This window comes from Mirounga leonina, unplaced genomic scaffold, assembly GCF_011800145.1.
Source record: "Mirounga leonina isolate KUSES-001 unplaced genomic scaffold, KU_Mleo_1.0 Mir_104, whole genome shotgun sequence".
Lineage (NCBI taxonomy): Eukaryota > Metazoa > Chordata > Mammalia > Carnivora > Phocidae > Mirounga > Mirounga leonina.
This window is the reverse complement of record NW_023270231.1, coordinates 13,744,415-13,768,577: the sequence shown is the minus strand read 5'-3', so window position 1 is coordinate 13,768,577 and position 24,163 is coordinate 13,744,415. Positions and strand designations below refer to the sequence as shown.

The 24,163-nt window shown below is 40.3% G+C and overlaps 1 protein-coding gene across 2 annotated transcripts in view; it reads left to right on the top strand.

Moving 5' to 3' along the window:
* SLIT3 (slit guidance ligand 3) overlaps nt 1-24,163 on the top strand; it is a 597,503-nt gene that overhangs the window by 48,717 nt on the left and 524,623 nt on the right. For both annotated transcript variants that reach the window (XM_035013944.1, XM_035013938.1), the window contains exon 3: nt 2,540-2,611. In XM_035013944.1, the coding sequence (XP_034869835.1) occupies nt 2,540-2,611 (72 nt within the window). The remainder of the gene's footprint in view (nt 1-2,539; nt 2,612-24,163) is intronic.

The window sequence follows — 24,163 nt, the reverse complement described above, 5'->3', positions numbered from 1 at the left end:
AGTGGAAACTAGAGTCAGAGAAGCTTCTTGAAGTGATAAAAATTAGCCTCCCTGAGCCTGAGCAAAGTAGAGAAGGGGCAGATATCTAATACAGATATATTTGCATTTTTTGACTCCCCTTTCTGAAAGAAGCTAGCAGTATTAGATTAATTAGTACAGAACTAAAAAATTCATCATAGGAGATTGGAGTTAAAATTCTTCAGAAACCCAGCAAGAATATCACACTCAGGGGCGCCTGGGTGGCTCAGTCGTTAAGCATCTTCCTTCGGCTCTGGTCATGATCCCAGGGTCCTGGGATCGAGCCCCGCATTGGGCTCCCTGCTTGGCAGGAAGCCTGCTTCTCCCTCTCCCGCTCCCCCTGCTTGCGTTCCCTCTCTTGCTGTGACTCTCTCTGTCAAATGAATAAATAAAATCTTTAAAAAAAAAAAAGAATATCACACTCAGTCACTCTAGGGTTGCTCCTTGTTATAATTGGGAACTTAACAACAACAAGCACTGTGATGGATTGACTGATAGTAAAAACCCAGCTCAACAAATCCCTAGTCACTAATATTGAACTGGTTCCCTGTTTAGCGAGATGTGCTAGTGTGAGTCTGTTGGCATTCCAAGGCCCTCCTTGCCATATGGCAGAATAGAGAGAAAGACAAGGGAAGGAAAAAAGAACATTTATTAAGCCTCTAATTGTATACCAGATCCTGGACTAGATAATTTACACACTCTATTCCATTTTTATCCTCACAAGGACTTATGAGATTTTTTTTTTTAATTTTATAAATAAGGAAACAGAGTCCCTGAGAGGTTGATTAGATAGCCCAGTGCCACACCATCTGCTGGTAAGAAAGCAGGACAGGGGTTTTTACGCCAGATTTGACAAGCACACCAGACTGGGGGGTTAAAGAGTCTATCCTAGCTGGCTGTATGACTTTATCCAAATAATTTCTCCCTGGGTGAGTCTCTTAGCTTCCCTACTCCATGATGTCTGTATCTGTTAAGTTGTAAGGGGCCAGAGGGACATGAATGTATGAACTGGAGTGGGTGAGGATTGAGGCAGACTGAGGGGCCCGTGTGCCTTGCCTGACCCCATACTTAGTTCCCACCAATTATTGGTATTTGGAAACACAGGAGCTGAATTTTCAAAAGGAGTTTCTTTTGTGGTGTGTGTGTGTATGTGTGAGATAATTGATTTTTAGTTGCTTGTGAAAAAGTCACAAAAAATGTGAAATATCATTGAACCCAAACAAAATACCCTTATCACTCTGATCGTCTGAGTCAGACACTTCTTATGTCCTAGACTAGCCTTTTCCTTGATAGAAAATCAATATGTTATGTGGCCCCAAGTCATCTTTAGTTTTTCATTATTCAAAAGCCTTTATTAAGTGGCTGCTGCGCTAGGCAAATGTGGTAGGGCAAGGAGTATGAGAACGAACAGAAGTTCTTACCCTCTTAGTCCCTAGGCATAGTGGGGACGATGGACTTGAAAATAAACACAAGGACCCAAGTGTTAAGCCCAAGAAGTACAGGGGTTATGAAATGCCTCAGAGGTGGTGGGCAAGCATGGATGGAATCATTTTGAAATGAAGGCCAACCTTCCTTAAAGCTGCCTTCCATCCTTCTGTTTTTCCTTCAGGTGCTCAGGGCACCTCTCCTCCTTTGTAATCCAGGGGCACCCACAGCCCTTCCTAAACTCCAACTTCCAAGGACACATCCTTCAAACACAACTGCATCCCCTTAAGTCTCATTCAGCCAGCAGGATTGGTCCTGGATGGAAACTGGACAACCTCATTGCTTCCCTTCCCTCATTGTTTCCCTTAGCCTAGCTAATCCTATTTAAGCTGCCATTGTGTGTGTGTGTGTGTGTTTTAAGTTAGGGAAACAAATGTTTCATTGTATACTCAATTCTTAGGGTATGCCACATGCTTGAAACAACCTCACTTAAGCAAAGTGTTTAGGTTTTTAATCATCTGCATGGAGGACTTTGGAGGTCAGCAGAGACTGTGGCTAGACTAGCTTTCGTGACCATCACCCTCACGTTGGGAACAGCCAGGCCCTGGGCGAGGAGAGTTCCTAGTACAGGCAGTTGTCCAACAGTAGGGTCACCCTTTCCAGTAGGTGACCCAGAGACAGAGTACACAGAGAGGCCCTTTTTAATGAAGTATTTTTGCATCCCTAGAGGAGGGAGCTCCAAGGGAGGAGATGCTGAATATATGTGTGGTTTTTATAAGAAGCAGCTTTTACCTCTTCCTTTTCTGTGCAACATCCTGCAGTGCTTGGGGGGACATTTGCTGAGAACATTCTTAAAATAGAGGCATGGAAACCAATCTGTCAGGTAGAAGTGTGCAGGCGGCGAAACCCTGGTTACCGTGACACCAAGCTGGCATGTGAATTATCTTGTCCCACCAGACTGATCCTGGCTGGGGGGTGAGGGGCAGGGCAGAGTGTTGTGGGAGGGGCTGAGTGGCCCTGCCTGCCGGGCCTGAAGCCTAGCGCCAGGACCCCTGAGGCCCCTTGTCCTTGACCGCTGCTGTTTCTGTGGTTCTAGGCATCTGGAAGACAACCAGGTCAGCATCATCGAGAGAGGCGCCTTCCAGGATCTGAAGCAGCTGGAGCGATTGTAAGTATAATACAGCCTCCTTTCTTGAAAAGTCTTCTTCTTCTTCTTTTTTTTTTTTTTTTTTTTTTGGGTAAATTGACTTCATTGCGACCTTGCCAAGAAAAAGTCTCCAATGCTTAATGAAATGTTTGCTATTTTATTTAAAGCACGTTAGATACATGTTAAAGAGACACTGAGATCCTTTTAAGCTCTTTTTTTTTCTTTTATTTTTTTTTAAACTCTTTTACTTTAAAAGATGCTAGAATTGGCATCTGGGGTTTATTTTTCTTCTTCCCAGGCTTGAGCTGTTGCTATTGATATCTGTACATGGGGCTGGTTCTTGCCCAAGCCTCCCTTTTGCCGAGGATGGAAGCTGGCAGTCGGTTTCGCTGTCATGGAGGCCGGTGTTAGATATTCGCTGTCCCCGAGCAGCCTTTGCCCCTCCAGGGAGAGGAAGGGTGGGAGAGTGGGCAGGCCCTTCGGTGTGCCTGCATTTCCGCTGAGCATCAGCCTGTGTCAGGAAGCCCCCATGTTTCCATGAGGGAAAGTGGTGCCAGGGTTTAAAAATAGGCTGCTCTTCTGACTGTCAGAGGGAGAGATGAAGAGCGGTGGGGATGGAGATGGATGGAGCCTCCACTGGTTTTGATGATTAATGCATTTGCAGAAACCTCTTGGGTCACTCGGGTGGGGCTGCTGCTCAGGTGGTTAAGTGGGCAGCTTCACCTTTCCTCAGTTAATCATACCTGGCAGCTCATAACATCTGGATATTTGCTTCCTGCCCTCTAAGTGGGGCCTGTCCCCAAGAGCACTTAGTCATGCCGGTGGGCGGCTCTCTTCCATGTTTCCCTCTGCATCCTGGTTGGCCTGACATTTCAGCCTCTTGTCCCTGCAGTTGGGGCACAGGGCTGTGACAGCTCACTGCTCCACCAACCTCCCTAGAAGGATCCTGCTCCATTTACCTGTCCTGTTGCCAAATCTCAGCTACAGAGATGGGCTTGGGTCAGGTGGAGGGCCTGCCACCAACGTGTTAGCTTTGTGATCTGCCATCTTTTCCCTTGGACTCATTGTATCTGGGGCAACACGGGTATTGTCCAGCAAAACCCTGTACTCCCCCTGCTTTGTGTGAATCGTCTCATTTATTGCTCTCCATCTGGGTCAGAGGTCACTGTATGATCTGTTGTTGGTTTAAAAATACGACATTTATTTCTATAAAGGGAAAGAGTTCTAAAAATAATGAATGCTGCCTCTGTTTATGCTTATATTTTTAAGTTTCTTGAAACTTAAATTCTCCTTATTTAGACCAAGGGAAAAATAAAAGTATTTGTTGAACCTGGTTCCTTTGTATGAGGTATTAAACATTTCTATGGAAGAATAAATATATAGTTCTTTGTGAAAAGGCCACCTCTTGCTTAGTCTTCTGATTAGAAGGGTAAATAAACTCCTAATTTATGCATTTCATGATTGTTGGGAGGGACCTAATTGATAATTGAGTACCTTGGACATGCTTGGAACTATGCCGATGTTTTATATGCTATCTGTTGTTTTATCCCCGCTAAATCCCTATGAGGTTTTATTACCCTCATTTTGCAGATGAAGAAACAGAGGCCCAGGGAGATGAAGCCAAAGAATTGTCGGGCGGGGGGTAGCCAAGATTCAGAGCCACATCTGTCTGACATCAAAGCCCATGCCCTTTCATACTTCTGTGCTGTGGACATTAGATGAAGTGTGATCTTTAGCAATGGCCTTGCAAATGGCCTCTCACATACCCACCTAACTCCAGGGAATATCAGTGAAATTTGCTGGCAAAAAGTGCTTTTCTTTGGCTTGGTGAACACAGCAGAAATACCGTGCATGTCTGCAGGACTGAGGGGCTTACAATTGCAGGGTAAACCTGGCTATTTCTTTACTTTGGTGTATTAGGAGGCTAATGCTTGCTACTGTACTTGATAAACCCTCAAATCTCACGGCTTAACACAGAAGTTTACTTCTTATTCATATCCAACCCAATAAGGGCATTCTTGGTTGCTGGGCCTCTCTCCTCCAAGGGGAGACTCAGGAACACAGGCTCCTTTCACTCCTCAGCTCTGCCATCTTTAAACCTTGGCTACCAAGGTACCAATGGGTGTCTGAATCAAGCCACTGGAAGAGAAAACAGCACGAAGGATTACACATGGGAGGTTTTTATGGGCCAGACCTGGAAAGAGTACATATGACTTCCACTATTACATACCTTGGATTAGAAATTGTTCACATGGCCACAGTAAGCTGCAGAAGAGGCTAGGAAATGTAATAAAGCTATATGCCCAGGAAATAGAGGAAGCAGAATTAGTGAACAGCTAACCAGTCTCTGATTTATACTGCAAGTGATCTAAAGAAGTACTTGGGCAGGAAGAAGAATGAAAAGTATAGGTGGCTGGACCAGCATGCACAGTTGGATGGGCCTCCTTAGTCAAGGCTTTCCAATGTCAATGAGAGAGGGTGTGTGTGACATTATCCTGACGTGTTAATCTGGTGTTAGTTACCCAGTCTGTCCCCAAACAGACTGTGAGCTATAGAATGGGAAAATATAACATATTTGCTGCTAACAACTGAGGAAGTAGATGGCTGATTGTGCCATCTGCAGCTCTCACTCCTGACTTACCTTACTTGTGTCTCTGTATTTGGTAGTAGATTCATCTTTATTGATCATACACTGAAATGCAGCCTGAAAATTATATGGGTTTTGATAATTCATTTCTGAAGTATTGATTTTCATTATGAATGGGCTTTATTGGTTTGATCTCTTGAGCCTTAAAGAGGAGAGAATTCTGTCCCTCGGGTCTCAAATCAGAGTTCTCTGTTCTTCCGTGAAAGGGCCTCTGAGGCAGACTGAATTGCCTGCCTCTCCTCACATACAACAGTGGTTGTCCTTATCACAGCACTTATCTGTTAATTCCCTACTTGCCTATTGTCTCTCTCCAAAACCATGAGTATGTTGAAGTCAGAAATCATGTTTCATTAGGTCTTAATCTCAAAGCTTTGCACACTGCAGGATAGTAGGTACTTGTGGAATACTTATCCAATACTTGGGTTTTTGCTCTATACTAGTGGTCTGAACTGGAACCAGTTCCCCCCACCCAGAGGACACTTGGAAATGTCTGGAGATATTTTTGGTTGTGACAACTGGAGTATGCTACTGGTATATAATGGGTAGAGGTCAGGAATGCTGCTAATGCACAGGACATCCTACAATGCACAGGACAGCTCCCACAACAGAAAATTATCTGGTCCAGAGTGTTAACAGTGCTGAGGTTGAGAAACTCTGCTCTTTACCTACTATGTATCAGATAGCCTCATAGACACTTGACATATGCCGTCTCATTTAATCCATACAACAATTTTTGGAAACACAGGAGGTTAAAATTACTGTGTCCTTGATGTGACAATATAAAATTCAAAGCATTGGCTATAAAGTATTGTTGCTAAGTATGTCTCCCCTATATCTAATTTAGCTACATTTCACTTTTGATTTCCCAAGAGTAGACAGGTTAGAGGACCAAGTTAAATGAAACCAAGAGGAACAAGTAAATCCTATAGATGGAACATTCTATAAGACAACTGCCTTGGTCTCTTCAAAAAATCAATGTCATGAAAGAGATGGGAGTTGACTGTTGTAGATTAAAAGAAGCTTAAGATAGAAACAGTAGCAAAAAGTTGGGAGGGTCAATGGAGTTTAAGTGGTCTAAGATCTTTGAATTACCCAGGAAGTGATAATAGCACTAATGTTTATATCCTTATTAAATCAAGGATGCATGTTGCAACCTGTAGGATAGCCTCTAAAAAGAACAGTTTAAAAATATAATAACCTAATAGAGGGAGAAAGGACATAGAATGATACAAAGAAAAATATGGTTAATTCAAATAAGGGATAAAAGGAAAGAAAAAGGAATATAGAACAAATGAGACAAAGAGAAAACAAATAGTAAGATGATCTTAAACACAAAAAATATCATAATTACTGTATATGTAAATGAATTAATCCTCCATTTAAAAGACAGAGTGGATTAAAAAAACAAACAATAATTATATGCTTTTTACAAACACAAACATTAAACAAGAAGATAGAGAAAAATTGAAAGTAAAAGGATAGAAAAGATACCATGAAAATACTAACCAAAAGAAGGATGGTATGGCTTTATTAATACTACATAAAAGACTTTTATTTTATTTTTTTAAGATTATTTATTTATTTGAGAGATAGAGAAAGTGAGCGAGCACACAGCTAGTGAGCGAGAACCTGAGTGGGGGGTGGGGGGAGAGGGAGAGGCAGGCTCCCCGTTGAGCAGGGAGCCTGATATGGGGCTCAATCCCAGGGCCCTGGGATCATGACCTGAGCTGAAGGCAGACGCTTAACCGCCTGAGTCACCCAGGCACCCCCATAAAATAGACTTTAAAAAAAATAACATTATTGGAGATGAAGAGGGCTATGTAAAAATGACAAAGGAGGGTCGCCTGGGTGGCTCAGTCGTTAAGCGTCTGCCTTCGGCTCAGGTCATGATCCCAGGGTCCTGGGATCGAACCCCACGTCGGGCTCCCTGCTCTGCGGGAAGCCTGCTTCTCCCTCTCCCACTCCCCCTGCTTGTGTTCCTGCTCTCACTATGTCTCTCTGTCAAATAAATAAATAAAATCTTTAAAAAAAAAATGACAAAGGAATAAATACACCAGAAAAATGCAGAGAATTTGTATTTGTATGTTTCTAAAAACATAGCCTGACAATACATAAAGCAAATATTGACAGAATTAAAAGGATAGACAAGTTTACATTCATAGTTAAAATACTTTTCTTGTAATTAATAGGATAAGGAGATATAATCATTAGTAACAATCTAGACTATTATAAGTAACAATATGAAATACTGTTAGTAACAATATGGAACAATATAACAAAGTTTGCAAAGCTGACCTAATTGATACCTAGAAAACACTGCAAACAGAAAAATGTAGAATAAACATTTTTTTCAAGTGCATATGAAACCTTTATCAAGCACTGGTCTACAAAGCAGGTCTCAAAAATATCAAAGGGTTGAAATCATATGGAGTATTGTCTCTGGCCACAGTAGAAATATTCAAGAAGTCAATAAGAAAACAATAACTAGAAAATTTCAAAATATTTGGAAATTGAGTACTATACTTCAAAATAACGTCTGAGTCAAAGAACATATCATAGGGGAAATTGGAAAACATATTTTCTGAATGTTAATAAACACACAGTATATCACAGTGTATGGATTGCAGCCAAAGCCATGCTCAGAAGAAAATGGATAGCCTTTAAGTTATATTATTCAATTTATGATATATGTATGCTATCATATATATAAAAAGAAGTAAGGATAAAATCTTTTTTCTTTTTTTTATTATGTTCATTTAGCCAACATATAATACATCATTAGTTTTTGATGTAGTGTTCAACGATTCATTAGTTGCATATAACACCCAGTGCTCATCGCCACACATGCTCTCCTTAATACCCATCACCCAGATAAAATCTTGATGAAAGTATCCATCTTAAGAAACTAGAAAAAGAACAAAAAAGTAGAAGGAAGGAAATCAGTAAGAGCAAAAGCATATGAAATAGAAACATATATATAAAGTTTAAGAACTCTGAAAAGCCAAACTTTCATTCTTGACACAATAAAATTACAAAAACTAACAAGACTGATCAGAAAACAAAAAAGAAAGAAGACCAAATTGCCTATATGAAGGATAAAAAGGAGGACATATCTATGGATTTTACAGATTAAAGTGATAATAAGAGTAGATTTTGAAGAACGTTAGTTCAATGATTTTAAAGATTAAGTGGAATTGAAAACTGAGGCAAGGAAGGGTAGAAAATCTATATAGTCCTATATCTATTAAAGAAATTAAATCTTTAATTAAAACATTCCACCAAACAATCTAGACTCAGATGGCTTCACTAGTGAATACTACCAAAGTTTTAAGGAGCAAATAATATCAATTTAACATAAATTCATTGTACAAAAAGAATAGACATTTGTCATTTGGACAATATAATTTTCATAGCAAAATCCAACAAGAACATTTCAAAAAATATAAACCAACATATTTCATGAATATTTATATGAATTTTCTAACAAAATATTAGCAAAGTGAATTTAGTAGTACATGAAAAGTATTACAGCCAAGTTTGGATTATTCAAGGAAGACCAGATTGGTTTAATATTTGAAAATCCTCTCCCAAATTAAAAAATGCTGAACAACTAGGGTAGCAAAACCAAAGACATACACAACATCCATAATAAAAGTAGTTGACACAGTATCTTAGTAAACCCCTAAGTAGGCAGGGAAAAACAACTGATGGTTACAAGACTGTTGTATTATCTCATCTGTGTGGGACAAAGCAGAGGGAAGCCCTCTGAAATTCTTATGACTCTGAAAACAGGAGATTGCTTAAATAACCAATATGTACTCATTGGAAAACACAGTGGCCAACCTGAGAAAAGCCGCCAAAAATGGAAGGGAGTTGGATTAGATCCAATTCATGGTAAGTACAAAGGAACCATGATGTGATAATGACTGATAGTCCTTGGAGTATTCCAGGCCCTATAAATTCTTCAAACTAACAAAAACAGGGCTCTTTTTCAAAGAAAGACCTAGCATTGATAAGAAACTCCTGAGTATAGTTGATCAGAACAGGAACAATAGTAGAAATGAAAAGAGAACTTCTTGATGAAAGTGTTAGAAAACACCAGAAGAGTTAGATCTTAGAAAATCCAAGGCCATGTTTTTCATTAGTTTGTGCAAAAAAAACAAGGATGAACTCTAGACTCTTGAAGCTAAGAAAGCTATCACTTCCCACCCCTCCCTCATAAAACTACAGGAATTTCTTTCATTTAAGAAATAAGCAACCAAAAAGATTATTGTTGAAGCACATACAATGTGTTTTTTCATAAGAAAAATAAAAAAAAAAATAGTAAGAAGTATAATAACCCTTCTAGAAACAATGAAAACATGCAAGAGAGAGGTACCCACAAAACAGATGAAAACTATAACAGAATAGTTCAAAACTAGCGACACAAATTTAAGGTCTTATAAACTATAAAAGTACAACATAAATTTGAATTTTAAAAATTCAGAAATTAGATGATTAGAGAAAAATAGAATGTGAAAGGAGGGATGAAGAACTCAGGGAAAAATTTTGAAATATAAGAACTAATTTCAAAATATATGCTGTCAATTCTGAAGAAGAATGAACTTGGAAGAATTACACTATCCAATTCCAAGACCTGCTATAAAGCTACAGTAATCAAGACAGGATGGCATTGGTGAAGTAATAGACATATGAATTAACAGAACAGAATAAAAAAAAACAAAACAAAACAGAAACAGACCCATTCAAATATAGTTAACTGACTTTTGACAAAAGGGCAAAGATAATTCAATGGAGAAAGAATAGTCTTTTCAAGAAATGGTACTGGGACAATTGGATGTTCATATGTAGAAATTGAACCTAGGCACAAACCTTACATCTTACACAGAATTTAATTCAAAGTGGATCATAGACCTGAATGTGAAATTTAAAACTATTAAACTTCTAAGAGAGACAAGAGAAAAAATATACATGACCTTGGTTTGGGGAATGTGTTTCTCAATATAACAACAAAAACATGGTCCACAAAAGAAAAAAAATTGATCAATTAAACTTTATTGAAATTAAAAACTTCTGCTCCACAAAGGGCACTGTTAGGAGAATGAAAAGTCACAGACTGGAAGAAAATTTTTGCAAAATGCTTATCTGATTTGCATGCAAAATATATGAAGAACTTTAAAAATTCAACAGCAAGAAAACACCCCTACCCTACAAAGAGAAAGAAATGGGCAAAAGATTTAAATAAGTACTGTACCAAATAAAATATGTATATGGAAAATAAGCATATGAAAAATTCTCAATATCATTTCTTATTAGGGTAATGCAAGTTAAACAACAATGAAATAGCACTGTCCCCTTTAATTACAATGGCTAAAATACTAAAGACTGATAATACTAATTGCTGATGAGAAGGTAGAGTAAGAGGAACTCTCATTTATTGCTGGTGGGAATGCAAAATGCTATAGCCAATTTAGCAGTTTCTTTTTTTTTTTTTTTTTTAAGATTTTATTTATTTATTTGAGACAGAGAGAATGAGAGACAGAGAGCATGAGAGGGAGGAGGGTCAGAGGGAGAAGCAGACTCCCTGCCGAGCAGGGAGCCCGATGCGGGACTCGATCCCGGGACTCCAGGATCATGACCTGAGCCGAAGGCAGTCGCTTAACCAACTGAGCCACCCAGACGCCCCAATTTAGCAGTTTCTTACAAAGCTAAACACAGTCATATTTGCAGTCCAGTTCAGTGGTTAGGAGTTCAGGGAAGAAGAGGGGATGGAGGGTTGAATAGGTGAAGCCATGAGGGTGGAGGGGCTTAGGATGGTGAAATTATACTGTATGATACTGAAATAGTGAATATATGACATTTGTATTGATAAAAGCCCATAGAATTTTATAGCATACAGGGTCAACTTTAATGCTTGAACATTTCTTTTAAAAAAAGATTTTATTTATTTGAGAGAGAGAGTGTGTGAGAGAGAAAGCACGAGAGTGGGGAGGGTCAAAGGGAGAAGCAGACTCCCCGCCGAGCAGAGAGCCTGACACGGGACTCGATTCTGGGACTCCGGGATCATGACCTGAGCCAAAGACAGACACCCAACCAACTGAGCCACCCAGGCACCCTGCATGAACATTTCTAAAAATTATTTAGAAAATTGGAGGATCCCAAGATGGAATACAGACTGTGATGAATGTATGAATCAACCTCTTGAAGGTGATGGGGGAAAGGTGCTGACCTAAGTAGATTTGGAAATCAATGTATGAGACAAAAGGCAAAAGGAATCACACATAAGAACTGTACTGTGGTTAACAAAGTTGTTTCCCAAAGGAGTATGGGTTAACAATTCTGAAGTCACTGTACATGTGTATTGGAATTGAACAATGGATGGTGGATGGTAGAGACAGGTTTCTTGTTGCTGAAATGGGTGGTTACAGACAGGCAATGAAGAAAACTATAATGATCCTTATGTCAATCGATTAGAGTTGGAGACATCAGTATAAACAAATGTTTAGCCTAATATAGATATGTTCACTTAATATAGATGGATATATACATAGAAATATATTGGTATGTAAATGTACATGTTTGTACACACATATTTCCTTGCTTTATTAGTAGGAGAGCCTAGAAATGATGACACTGCAATAGCAATGAGCACACCTCGTGCCCAGATCTTGGTTTCTAATACCATTCTCCAATAAAAGGGAGCTAAGGTTCTTGGAGAAATGGGATGATTCTAGGACTGGGCATGAGATAGATTGTGCCAGAAAGGAAGTGCTCAAAACAAAACAAAAGAAAACAAAACCCACAATTAGGGGATATGTTAAAAGGACATAGGAGCAAACTGAAAGAGCTCCTAATGGCCAAAGCTGAAATAATTTCAGCAATAAATAAACAAATTGGTATTGGATTATAACCAAAGTATAAAATATCCATGAGTCTATACTGACATAAATAAATGATTGGACAAATAAATGAACAGGGAGAGGAGAAATCTCTCATGCAGAAGAATTCTAAGTGATTTATGTAGATTTTCTGCCCTTAAGGAGGTGGAGCATAACTCTCCACTCCTTAAATGTAGGCTTTGCATGGTGATTTCCTTCAAAGAGTACTGTATGAAAAGGGGAGCGCAGAGCATAGATATTTCACAGTGGAGAAATATGACATACTCTACTACCTCAGCTAGATGATCAAGGCCAATATCCAAAGTGCTAAGTCACACTGATAATATGTACCTTTGGTATGATGTAATGAAAATAGCAGTTTACGTCTGTGATCTCTATCTCAAAAACCCATAACTACATTCTAATGAGAAAAACAACAGACAAATTCCAATGGAGGGACATTCTTAAAAACATCTGAACAGTTCTCCTCAAAACTGTCAAAGTCATCAAAACAAGAGAAGTCAGTGAAATTGTCAGAGCCAAAAGGAACATAAGGAGACATGAAGACTAAATGTAATGTGGCATCCTGGATGGTATCCTCAAACAGAAAAAAAAAAAGATACAGGTAAAAACTAAGTGAATCCGAATAAAGTATTGACTGACTTAATAATACTGTATCAATATTGGCTCATTAATTGTGACAAATACATTATACTAATATAAAATGTTAATGATAGGGGAAACTGGGTGTGGGATGTATAGGTGCTCTGTACTGTCTTCCCAATTTTTATGTATATTTAAATCTATTCTATATAAAGTTTATTTTGAAAAAAGTTCACTATGCCAAACCCTACTTGAATTATAGATTCATAAGCAAAATAAATGTTACTGTTTTACACCAAAAATACATGCATACATACTCATCTAGATGCAATTTGAGGGGAGATAAATGCTTTAAGAGAAATGGAAAATGAGTAATTTTTTTCAATCAATAAGTTAATATAGAGGTTAAGAGGATTTAAGAGGAAGTGATAAATACAGAAGTCAAAGACATTCTATCACATTTATAATACAAATCTCTGAGGAAGAAAACTAAAGCAATTACTCTGCAAAACTTTTGGCAGTATCATCTGCAGCTGAACATACACATACCCCATGACCCAGCAGTTCCACTCCTGGATATACATCCCATAAAAAGACCTACACAAGAATGTTCATAGGAGCACTATTTGTAATAGCCCCAAAGTGGAAACAGGCCAAATGCTCATCAGCATGAGCAAAAATAGTTTGTGGTCTATTCATACAATGGAATAGCCTGATGGAAAATGAAAAATTACCCCAACACACACACACACAGAACTGCTGTATGTAACAACATAATAAATCTCAGAAACAGAATGAGTGACAAAAGCCAGACATAAAAGAATATATATTACCTGATTTCATTTATATAATCTTCCAAACAGGCACAACTAATCTATGGTATTACAAGTCAGGGTAGTGTTTACCCTCTCATTGGAAGGCTGTAAATGGAAGAGAGCACTAAAGGGTTTCTGGGGTGTATCATCATCTGTTTCTGGATCTGGGTAGAGGTTTTGTGGATCTGTTCAACTAGGTGAAAATGCTTCTAGCCATAAAATTTAGATTTGTGCTTTTTTCTATGTATATGTTATACCTCAAAAAAAATTATTTTCTAAGGAGACTTTAGAGACGGATATAACAACCAAATTCAGTGCCTGGCTCTTAACCAAAGCCTGGTTTGGAGAAACAAATGTGTAAAATAAAATTTTGAGACAAATGGGGAAATCTGAACGTGGATTGGGTATCGTGAACATGATGTCAGGGAATTGTTTATTAACTTTGTTAAGTGTGTTAATGGTACTCTAGTTATATAGGAAAACCTTTTAATTTTTTGAGATGCATGCAGAAGTGTTTAGGGATCAAGTGTCCTGATTTCCATACTTTACCTTAAATGGTTCGATAAAGAACACAGAGTAAAACAAATACAGCAAAATGAAAACTGTTGAATCTAAGTGGTGAGCGTACAAAAGTTCAAAATACATTTTTTAATTTTCTGTATGTTTCAACATTTTTTATTAAAAATTTTTAAATGTATTTTTTTAATTATCATGTACTTTTCAGAGAAAAAAATCCTGAAGCTCTGAAATTAAAGTAACTTGCCATGCCGAGATTTAAATCCAGGACTATTCCAAATTCAGGTGCTAGGAAAAGAAGACATAACCGTCAGGAAGTGGAATGAGATTGTGATATTGTATTATCCAATATCCCCATTTTACAGACAAGGAAACAGGCCAGGGAGGAATTTGACTTCTATCAAATGTTAATGTAGCATGCAATGTTTGAGGGGTTGAGTTGCCTTGGTGTTAGCTCAGTTTTTCCAAAGAGCAAAACACAAGGGTGTTCTTAGCTCTAAGCCAGAGTTCCCACTTACTCTTTAATTAGATGTGAAGTAAATAATTAGATTATATATTTAAATGCATATGTATCACAAATATATATTTTTAAATTATTGCAAGACTTATTTTGTTCTTGATAAGATAGAACCCTGCTTTTCCTACCAGAACTAAGATACGTTATGTTCCTTGAGCCAATCATTTAGAGGCCAGACACTCCAACAGCCCATGAATGTGGCTTTTTCTTCCTTTGGCCTCATTTGTATCAACATTAAACACTGACCATTGTTATTAACTCAGAATTATGGACAGGGTTTTCTTTGTGCAATTTATCGCCTGTGGTGTCTACACTTAAATTACTCTACGTCCATGAAAAAAACCCCAGTGTCTGTATGGGTATATAGCTGGCAACACCAGAAACGCCACTGTTGACAGATTTTTGATGGGTTTATGTTATTATTCCTTATTTAAAAAAACAAAACAAGGGCGCCTGGGTGGCTCAGTTGGTTAAGCGACTGCCTTCGGCTCAGGTCATGATCCTGGAGTCCCAGGATCGAGTCCCGCATCGGGCTCCCTGCTCGGCAGGGAGTCTGCTTCTCCCTCTGACCCTCCTCCCTCTCGTGCTCTCTGTCTCATTCTCTCTCACAAATAAATAAATAAAATCTTTAAAAAAAAAAAACAAAAAACAAAAAACATAACTTCTGTCTTGGAATATATTCTCCATTGGTTCCTTAAGAATTGCAAGGCAGTGTGAAGGGAAGCCTTAAAACTAGGGAAATGTTAGGGGAAAAAAATAAAAGCTGGAGAAAATGCTCACCACCCTATGCAGAGCCTAGAGGCCTGTGTTGGCCAGCCCTGCCTGGTTCTCTCCCACCAAGCCCTTTCCTCTCTGGCTGCACTGAAGGACCAAGGCAGATGAGGAGGAGGTTGTAGGGAGACTTAAGCATAAACTCTTCAACTATAACTCTAACTATAACTTCATAGAATGGGGGATGGGGCCATGTCCCTGCAGAACAAGACTCAGGTAAGCCTTGTGATGGCAGGAATTTAAGTGAATATGTAGGAAGAAAGTGTAGTGAAGTAGTAAGGAATGTGGGTTCTGGTGTCCTGGCCCACACTTACTTGTATGTGACCTTGGACAAATTAATGAGCCTCTCTTAGCCTCAGTTGCCTCATCTGTAGAATATCTATATATCGACCTCATAGGGGTTGTTGGGTGAAAACTAAATAGCATACATGAGAAGGATTTAGGACAGTGTCTGGTTTGTAGGAAATACTCTAAGCATTTCACTGCAGTCTCTGGGGGAAAAAAAGATTGATTACATGTTCCTGGGGAACCTCTAAGACAGGTATTTTCAAACTTTCTCCAGCAACTTCCTCTCCCACTTCACCCCACGGCAGCTCACCCATCTCCAGACAATTCCAGGTAATGAACATCTATTAAGCATCTGCTATGCCACCAGGAATTGTGTCAGTGCTAGAGTTTTTGAGAAGAATACAGTGGAACCCTTGCCTTCAAGCTGCTTACACTCTACTTAGGAAGGAAAGCATGTAAACACAAACCTTTCAACATGGCAGATGGTGAACCCTTGAGAGTACAGAGGAATGACCACCTCTACTGGTAAGACCAGAGAAAGCTTTACCCAGGAGGCATCACTTGAACCAAGTCTTGAAGATCAAATAGGAGTACAAATCATGTGGCCAAGAATAATACATCTGGGGTCATTCAGGAGGGAAGCAAGAACAGCAAGGCCACTCTCTAAAAGTTTCCACAGGCCCTTAGATCTGCCCGTTTAGTTGGAGTGTGTGGTGGATATTTAGTCTAATGATTTAAAGATTAAGAACGTGGACTCAAAAAGAAGACCTACAAATGGCCAACAGACACATGAAAAAATGCTCAACATCACTCGGCATCAGGGAAATACAAATAAAACCACAATGAGATACCACCTCACACCAGTCAGAATGGCAAAAGTTAACAAGGCAGGAAACAACAGTTATTGGTGAGAATGCGGAGAAAGGGGAACCCTCTTACACTGTTGGTGGGAATGCAAGTTGGTACAGCCACTTTGGAAAACAGTATGGAGGGTCCTCAAGAAGTTAAAAATAGAGCTACCCTATGACCCAGCAATTGCACTACTATGTATTTACCCCAAAGATACAGATGCAGTGAGAAGAAGGGGCACAAGCACCCCAATGTTCATAGTGGCAGTGTCCACAATAGCCAAACTGTGGAAGGAGCTGAGATGTCCTTCAACAGATGAATGATTAAAGAAGATGTGGTATACACACACACACACACACACACACAATGGAATACTACTCAGCCATCAAAAAGAATGAAATCTTACCATTTACAATGCCATGGATGGAACTAGAAGGTATTATGCTAAGTGAAATAAGTCAGTCAGAGAAAGACAAATATAATATGATTTCACTCATATGTGGAATTTAAGCAACAAAACAGATGAACATAGGGGAAGGCTAGGAAAAATAAAATAAGGTGAAATCAGAAAGGGAGACAAACCATAAAAGACTCTTAACTATAAAACAAACTGAGGGTTGCTAGAGGGGAGGTGGGGGGGATGGGGTAACTGGTGATGGGCATTAAGGAGGGCACTTGAGGTAATGAACACTGGGTATTATATGCAACTGATGAATCACTAAATTCTACCTCTGAAAATAATAATACACTATATGTTAATTAAATTAAATTGATTTTAAATAAAAAACAGTAAAAAAAAAAAAAAAAACGTGGACTCAAAGTTAGGAAAGACTTGGATTTGAACCGGGATAAATCTTCCCATTTCTCTTACAAGCCATGAGGCCTCAGGCAAGTTTCTCAGTAGCTACCAAGTGCCATCTGTTAAATGGGGATAATCATTATTGAGTAGGTTGCCTTTTATTTTTATTTTTTAAATTTTTATTATTTATTATTTATTTTTTTAAATTAGGTTCCACGCCCAGTGTGGGGCTTAAACTCATGATCCTGAGATTAGGAGTCAAGTGCTCCACTGACTGAGCCAGCCAGGCACCCCATAGAGTTGCCTTTTAAATAGGGGCTTGTTTCTAAAGTTGGTGTGAAAGATAAAAATGGAAAGTATTCAAATTATTGACAGTTCTATCTCCCATAAACAAGACATGTAGGTCAAGCAGAGAAAGTCAATTATCATATGGTTTCACTTATTTGTGGAACATAGGGAATAGCATGGAGGACATTAGGAGAAGGAAGGGAAAAATGAGGGGGGTGGAATTGGAGGGAGAGATGAACCATGAGAGACTATGGACTCTGAGAGACAAACAGGGTTTTAGAGGGGAGAGGGTGGGGGGATTGGTTAGCCCGGTGATGGGTATTAAGGAGGGCACGTACTGCATGGAGCACTGGGTGTTATACGAAAACAATGCATCGTGGATCACACATCAAAAACCAATGATATATTGTATGGTGACTAACATAACATAATAAAATTAAAAAAAAAAAAAACAAGACATGTAGGGACCACTGTGTACTGAAAAACATCATTGACCCCTGGAATCCCCATCAACAAAATGCTCACGGTGAGCAGCACGTGAGGACTGAGATTGAGGGAGGGGCAGGTTCTCATCTCTCATCCAAGTCACTTGGGGGCACAGGTTCATTGAGAAGAATGATTTGTAGGACCTTCTGTACCTTATATTTCTTACTTTCTTCTTTTCTTTTAGTTTTTGCTGAATGCCTATATGTGGGTTCACCTGTGAGTTAAATGCACATGTGGATTCCACTAACCCACTTCATGAGGCGCTCATGAGATTTCCCATGGGAAGGGCTTCACACAGTGACTGGCACAATTATCACTCAGTATACGGAGGCATCCTCCCAGACTCTCCTTCTCTTCCTTTTCTTTATCATCATCACGGGCTAAGAGTGATGGATGAAGGAAAAGAGCAATTTATTTGACCAAGTAAGCCCCAAAGGACTACATTTTTATTCATTGGCTTGTTTCCATCTCTTAGGCCAAAGACCCTACACCAAATACATACCAATTCCTATTCTTGTTTTCCCATCAAAAATTGCCTAAGCATGTTTTTTCATTTGGAAAACAAGCTTCATAGTATTTTCTGTCTGATAAGAGTAAGGGCATTGTCAGAAAATACATACCCGCTTATGTACTCTAAAAAGGCAAACAGACAAAACAAAGCAAATTATCATGATTATTTCTATACTCCCACCCTTGTGGGGGGCACAGCAACATAGAGGTTTAGATTCTGCCCAGTTCTTCCCCTGAATGCCTTGAAGACCAAAAGAATTAATACTTCAGGTTTGTTTGTTTTATTCTCTTTATTTTATACTGTTTTGTTAGAAGTAGAGAAATAGCTGAAAGATCCATTTTCTCATTTCAATGTATAACAAGTGGAACTGCTCTAAGTCTGGGAATATGTCAGCCAAGTTTTGAATCTCAAAATGCTTATGTCGCTCTCTCACTCTGTCTCTGGGTGTGTGTGTGTGTGTGTGTGTGTTGGGCTGGGGTGTGTTTGTGTGTGTGTGTGTGTGTGTGTGTGTTGGGCTTCTCCAAGATGTGGAGGTTTGGAATGAAAATGGTAATTGACCTTTAACGAGAGAGTTGAGAGAACTGCTTCTGTCTATTATATGGCTGTGAGCTGGATTTTAAATGTTTGATTAAGTTATTAGAGTGTTTTGCTTTGGCATAAAGTACTATAAATTTACGATTGCTGGCCAAAGCGGTTAGTCAGTGGAGAAGAATAAATTGTTTTGAGAGGTGCTTCAAAACCTGGATTTTATTCTCTTGGAAAGACAGGGTTTTAAATAAATCATGTAATACAAATGAGAATTTCCGTAATTAAGGTTCAAACCAGGAAGATCCCTAGGAGCTTTGGAGAGGTAAAATGAAGAACAATATTCCAGGATGCTTTCATCTTCATTTCTTTTCTCTTTAAATTGATGTTTTGAGTGTGCTTTGTTTTTAGGGACCCAGAGAACAAACAGCACAAAATGAGCATATATTAAATATATGTTGTGAAAACATTTTTTCTCTGAGATGTGAGTACTTTAGAGAGACTTAAAAAAAGTGTCCAGGACATCTTTGCTTAGAGTGCTTCCCACGTTAGAGGCCCCTGTCAACTGCACCTATATCATTATTCAGAGAATTTCTGTCTGGCAGTCCTCACTCCCTGTCACCCATTAATGTCACTCCCTGACAGCTTTTGTGTTTTCAGAGCATGTCCTCTTATTTCTGTCATTTAGGAAATCTCTCTCAAATGGCAACTCCCCTCTCTTGGGGGCTCTTTCTGGCTCCTGGACTCAGACCTTCTCCCCACAATTCTTCTACCTGTTTCCTCAAAGTCCCCAGCCGCCCCTCAGTGCTGCTAGGCTTCTCCCAGGAGCGCCTAAGTAAATAAAATGTGATTAAATGTATGTGATTAGTTCTTGTACTGCTTTATTTATTTGATATAGGCACACACTAGAGAACTTTCTACCATACATTGTACAAATATACCATTTATAATTGATTAAGTAGGGCAGTTGTGGTCATTTCTAGAAAAGTATGCCATCAAGCCCTCTGTTGGGAACCTAGGCACGTACTCTGATGTTGTTTCTATGAGATCACATGAAAAAAGTTAGGACTGCAGCTCTTTGTAGAACATTGTGAAGTGCTACCCAAATTGTACTACTGAAACATTGATTTTCATTTGAGATTAGCTCAGTAATTAAGAGCACAGGCTGTGTCCTCAGGCTACCTCCCTGGGAATCTCAGGTTCTCCACTGGCCAGCAGTGTAGCCTTAGGCAAGTGCCTTAATCTCTCATCTGTACAAAGGGGTAGTAGAATTACCTACCCCAGAATTGTTGAGAGGATCGAATGAAATAATACATGTTTTGTGTCTAGCAAAGCCCCTGACACAAAACAAAGTAAGTGGTTAATACATACTAACTATTATCATCATCATCATGATCAGATATAAGTGACAATTTAGTATATATAAAAAAAATCTCTTCCATGGGCGCCTGGGTGGCTCAGTCGGTTAAGCGACTGCCTTCGGCTCAGGTCATGATCCTGGAGTCCCCGGATCGAGTCCCGCATCGGGCTCCCTGCTCGGCAGGGAGTCTGCTTCTCCCTCTGACCCTCCTCCCTCTCATGTGCTCTCTCTCTCATTCTCTCTGTCTCAAGTAAATAAATAAAATCTTAAAAAAAAAAAAAAAAAAAAAATCTCTTCCAAAAATGGAAGCAGGGGTGCCTGAGTGGCTCAGTCATTAAGCGTCTGCCTTTGGCTCAGGTCATCATCCTAGGGTCTGGAATAGAGCCCCATATCAGGCTCCCAGCTCAGCGGGAAGCCTGCTTCTCCCTCTCCCACTTCCCCTGCTTGTGTTCCCTCTCTCGCTGTCTCTCTGTCAAATAAATAAATAAAATCTTTAAAAAAAAAAATGGAAGCAAATCTAAATGCAAGGATTGACTGTTCAGCTATTCCCTCACTCCTGAATGCTCAAGTATATGTTGAAGCCCATCCAGGGTTGGCCGCCCTGATCATGCGCACAGCAACCTTCACCTCCCCAGTGGTTTCCATGCTCCCATTCACCTGTGATCTTGTAGACCTGCTATTGCTCAGAAGCCACCCTTTTCCCTGCTGGTCCCCACTTCCCATAGGGTGAGGGCTATAGTGACAGGACTGAGGATGGAGGTCCCACAGGTGTGGCAAGTTCAGGTAAATTCCCTGCCACTCCTCCAGCCTTAGTCTGTATCTCATGGAAGCATCCCCTGGGCTTAGAATGTTGGAATGCCTCTTCCCACATCCACATTGTAAGATGTCAGAGAGATTGCAGGTCTGGATCTTAGCAAAAACTGAAGATGCATCTTGAGTCTTTGAGCATCCTGAGACCCAGCATTACTACCTCTCTACATTGTGACAGAGTGAGAAAAGGGACTGAGGATAACAGACTGGCATTAGTGATTTTGGTCCTAGCCTTGCCCTTCGCATAGTGAATGTACTAATGTTTATTAAACACCTACTTAGACACAGTGCTTGGTACTCTACAGATAATGTCTGACTGCATTCTCTGAGCCATCCCACAAGGCAGAGGTTGTTGTCAGCATTTTACAGATGAGGTCACTGAGTCTCAGGGAAGGTGAATCAATTGTTTTCAGTCCCACAAAGTAGAGACTGGAGCCTGCAAACTAAACTTAGACCAGAGCCAAGTGCTCCAGGTCTCTATGGGCCTTTGGTTTTGTGTTGGGGGCCAAGTTGGTGGGGAGTGGTTGTAAGGCCACTTCCTTTCCACCCCAAGAGTGGGGAATGGGCAGGGAGAAGACAAGGGCTGAGGAGGAGTCCCTCTTGCATCCCAAAAGCATGTCTGGGTGGGAGATTGTCCACCACAGAGACCCAACCATTCAGCTCCACTCTGTAGTCCTCCCCTACCCACTGAGAATTCTCAGAGTTACCCAATTCTGTACCTCAGGAGCTCCCATTGCTCAGCGGTGAGTGGTTCGTGGACATGATGGTGGGGAGTTCACATCCACATCACTATTCCTAGGGCCCGGCAGGGCTTGGAGGAGGAATGCAGAGCAATAAGGGAGACAGTGGGGGACCGCCTCAAACTATGGCCTCTCGTTTCTCCCCTTGTCTTCATCCCCGTGGCTGCTGAACTCACCCGTGGCATTATCGTCTCTTTCCTGAAGATCTCTCTTACCCACCTGCTTCCACTCTGGCCCCAGGGGAAAACATTCTTCACTCTGGAGCAAGCCAGAGTGAGCCTCTTAAATACAGATAGTGCTCAAAATCCTTCCGAGGCTTCCTTCGGCTCTTAAAATCTACTTCAGCCCCTCGTCATGGCAGACCTCCCTCATCCCCTCCTCAGCTAGAACTGTCATTCATCCTTCAGCAATCAGCCATAGGGTCACCTGCTCAGGGGAGCCTTCTGTGCCCCTCCAGCCTGTTCAGTGCCTCTCTCACACATTCTTACACTCCTCTGACCCTGTGATCGTCTCAGTATTTATACATTCCTTAGTGATACCCAATGGATGTTGGTCTCCCTCATGAGACAGTAAACCCCCTGAGACAAAAACCATATGTCAGTGCTCGGCACAGGAGCTCTGGCCCGTAAGGTTGTGCCTGCCCAGAACCTGCCCTTGTTAACATTTGTCATGTGAGTGAGCAGTGTCACTGGTGATTCTTGTGCTTTGGAAACCCAGGCAGAACACTCACAGAGATGTAGCCACACCGAGGGTCCTGTGGTTACCCCACGTCGCTTCCCTTCCAACTTCGTGTAGATAGGTCTGCTGGGCTCTCCTTCACCATGCCCACAATGGGAATGACAAGCAGAACCTCTTCTTTCAGGGTACCTGCCCGTTACACTCTTTACCTCGTGAGGCCCTACACTTATCCCCGTGAGGAACTCATTTGTGGAACACCCCTCTAGAACTGCCTTCACCTCTCCCCTGGCAGTGACAGGAGACCTAGCAGATAGCAGGTGGTGTTCTTTGGGGACGTTGTTGAATGCTCAGCCACATGTTACTTTGAACATCCTTCTTCATAGCAAATATTTTTTATTGAAATATAATTTATATAAAAGAAAATATATACACTTTGAGCATTACATAATTACTTGTTGGAATATGCATTTTATTTAAAAACTGGGGAATCCATTTGGAGCCGGGTCAAGTAATTATAGTAGGCTGGTAAGCTGAGCCATGTCCTCTCCTAGTAATTTTCTATACACCATCTGATCTCTGTAGTGATGTCCTGTTATGGGTCTGGCATTCATTCATTATTTAGTCCTTACCGTAACCCTAGGGAGTACTTGTTAGCCTCCCATTTCCCAGTAAGGAAATGGGTCCAGAGAGGTTAAATGATTTGACAGCAAAGTCTCAATGCTATGAGAAGTGGAGGCAAGATTTGAAAGCAGCTCTCCTTGCCTCCATAGCAGATGAGATTGTCATTGCCTGATCCTGTATATCTTCTTAAAACCTACGTGGTGAGGACGAGATAAGGTTACAAATCAAAAGCCTGTTTGTTCTGCGTGCCTTGTAAACAGGCTCTGAAGGTAGCACCAAAGGTGGAGGGCTCCTCTCTCAGGCCTCGCCATTCTCTCCTCCCTTCCCTCCCAGATCCCTGCAGATGGTCTGGGAGACCTGCACACGCCTTGCTACAGAAACGGATCTCTGAGTCAGCCCTTAGAAAAAAGAAATCTCTTTGCTGGTTTTATTTTTCTTGGTTGATTTATTTGACAAGGACCCATTTTGTACATCCATTTTGGAATTTCAAAATCTTTTTTTTTTTTTCCTCCAAAGGTCTGTCTTAAAAAGCTGAAGAAAATAAAAGAGAGGCCATGTTTGCCACTCCCTGTGTGATGCTTTCTAAACCAGGGCTCTGCCTTTTTATTTTCTGACCCTGAGATCACACAGGTTGCAGAATAGGGGCTGAGCAGAGCTAAATCCCAGCAGGTAGGAGTCCGATTTTCACTAATCCCTAAAGACACATCTCTATCACTGTTGTTTGACTTGTCAGGACACCTACATTGCTAAACCCCACAGAGGAAAAGCACATGAATTAGTCACTTTCTAAGAGAGCTTCTCTGGCGAGATTAGGTGTTACAACCAGCCAGCAAAAGGAAATGTTCCCAGCTCTGGCTGGCTGCAGATACAA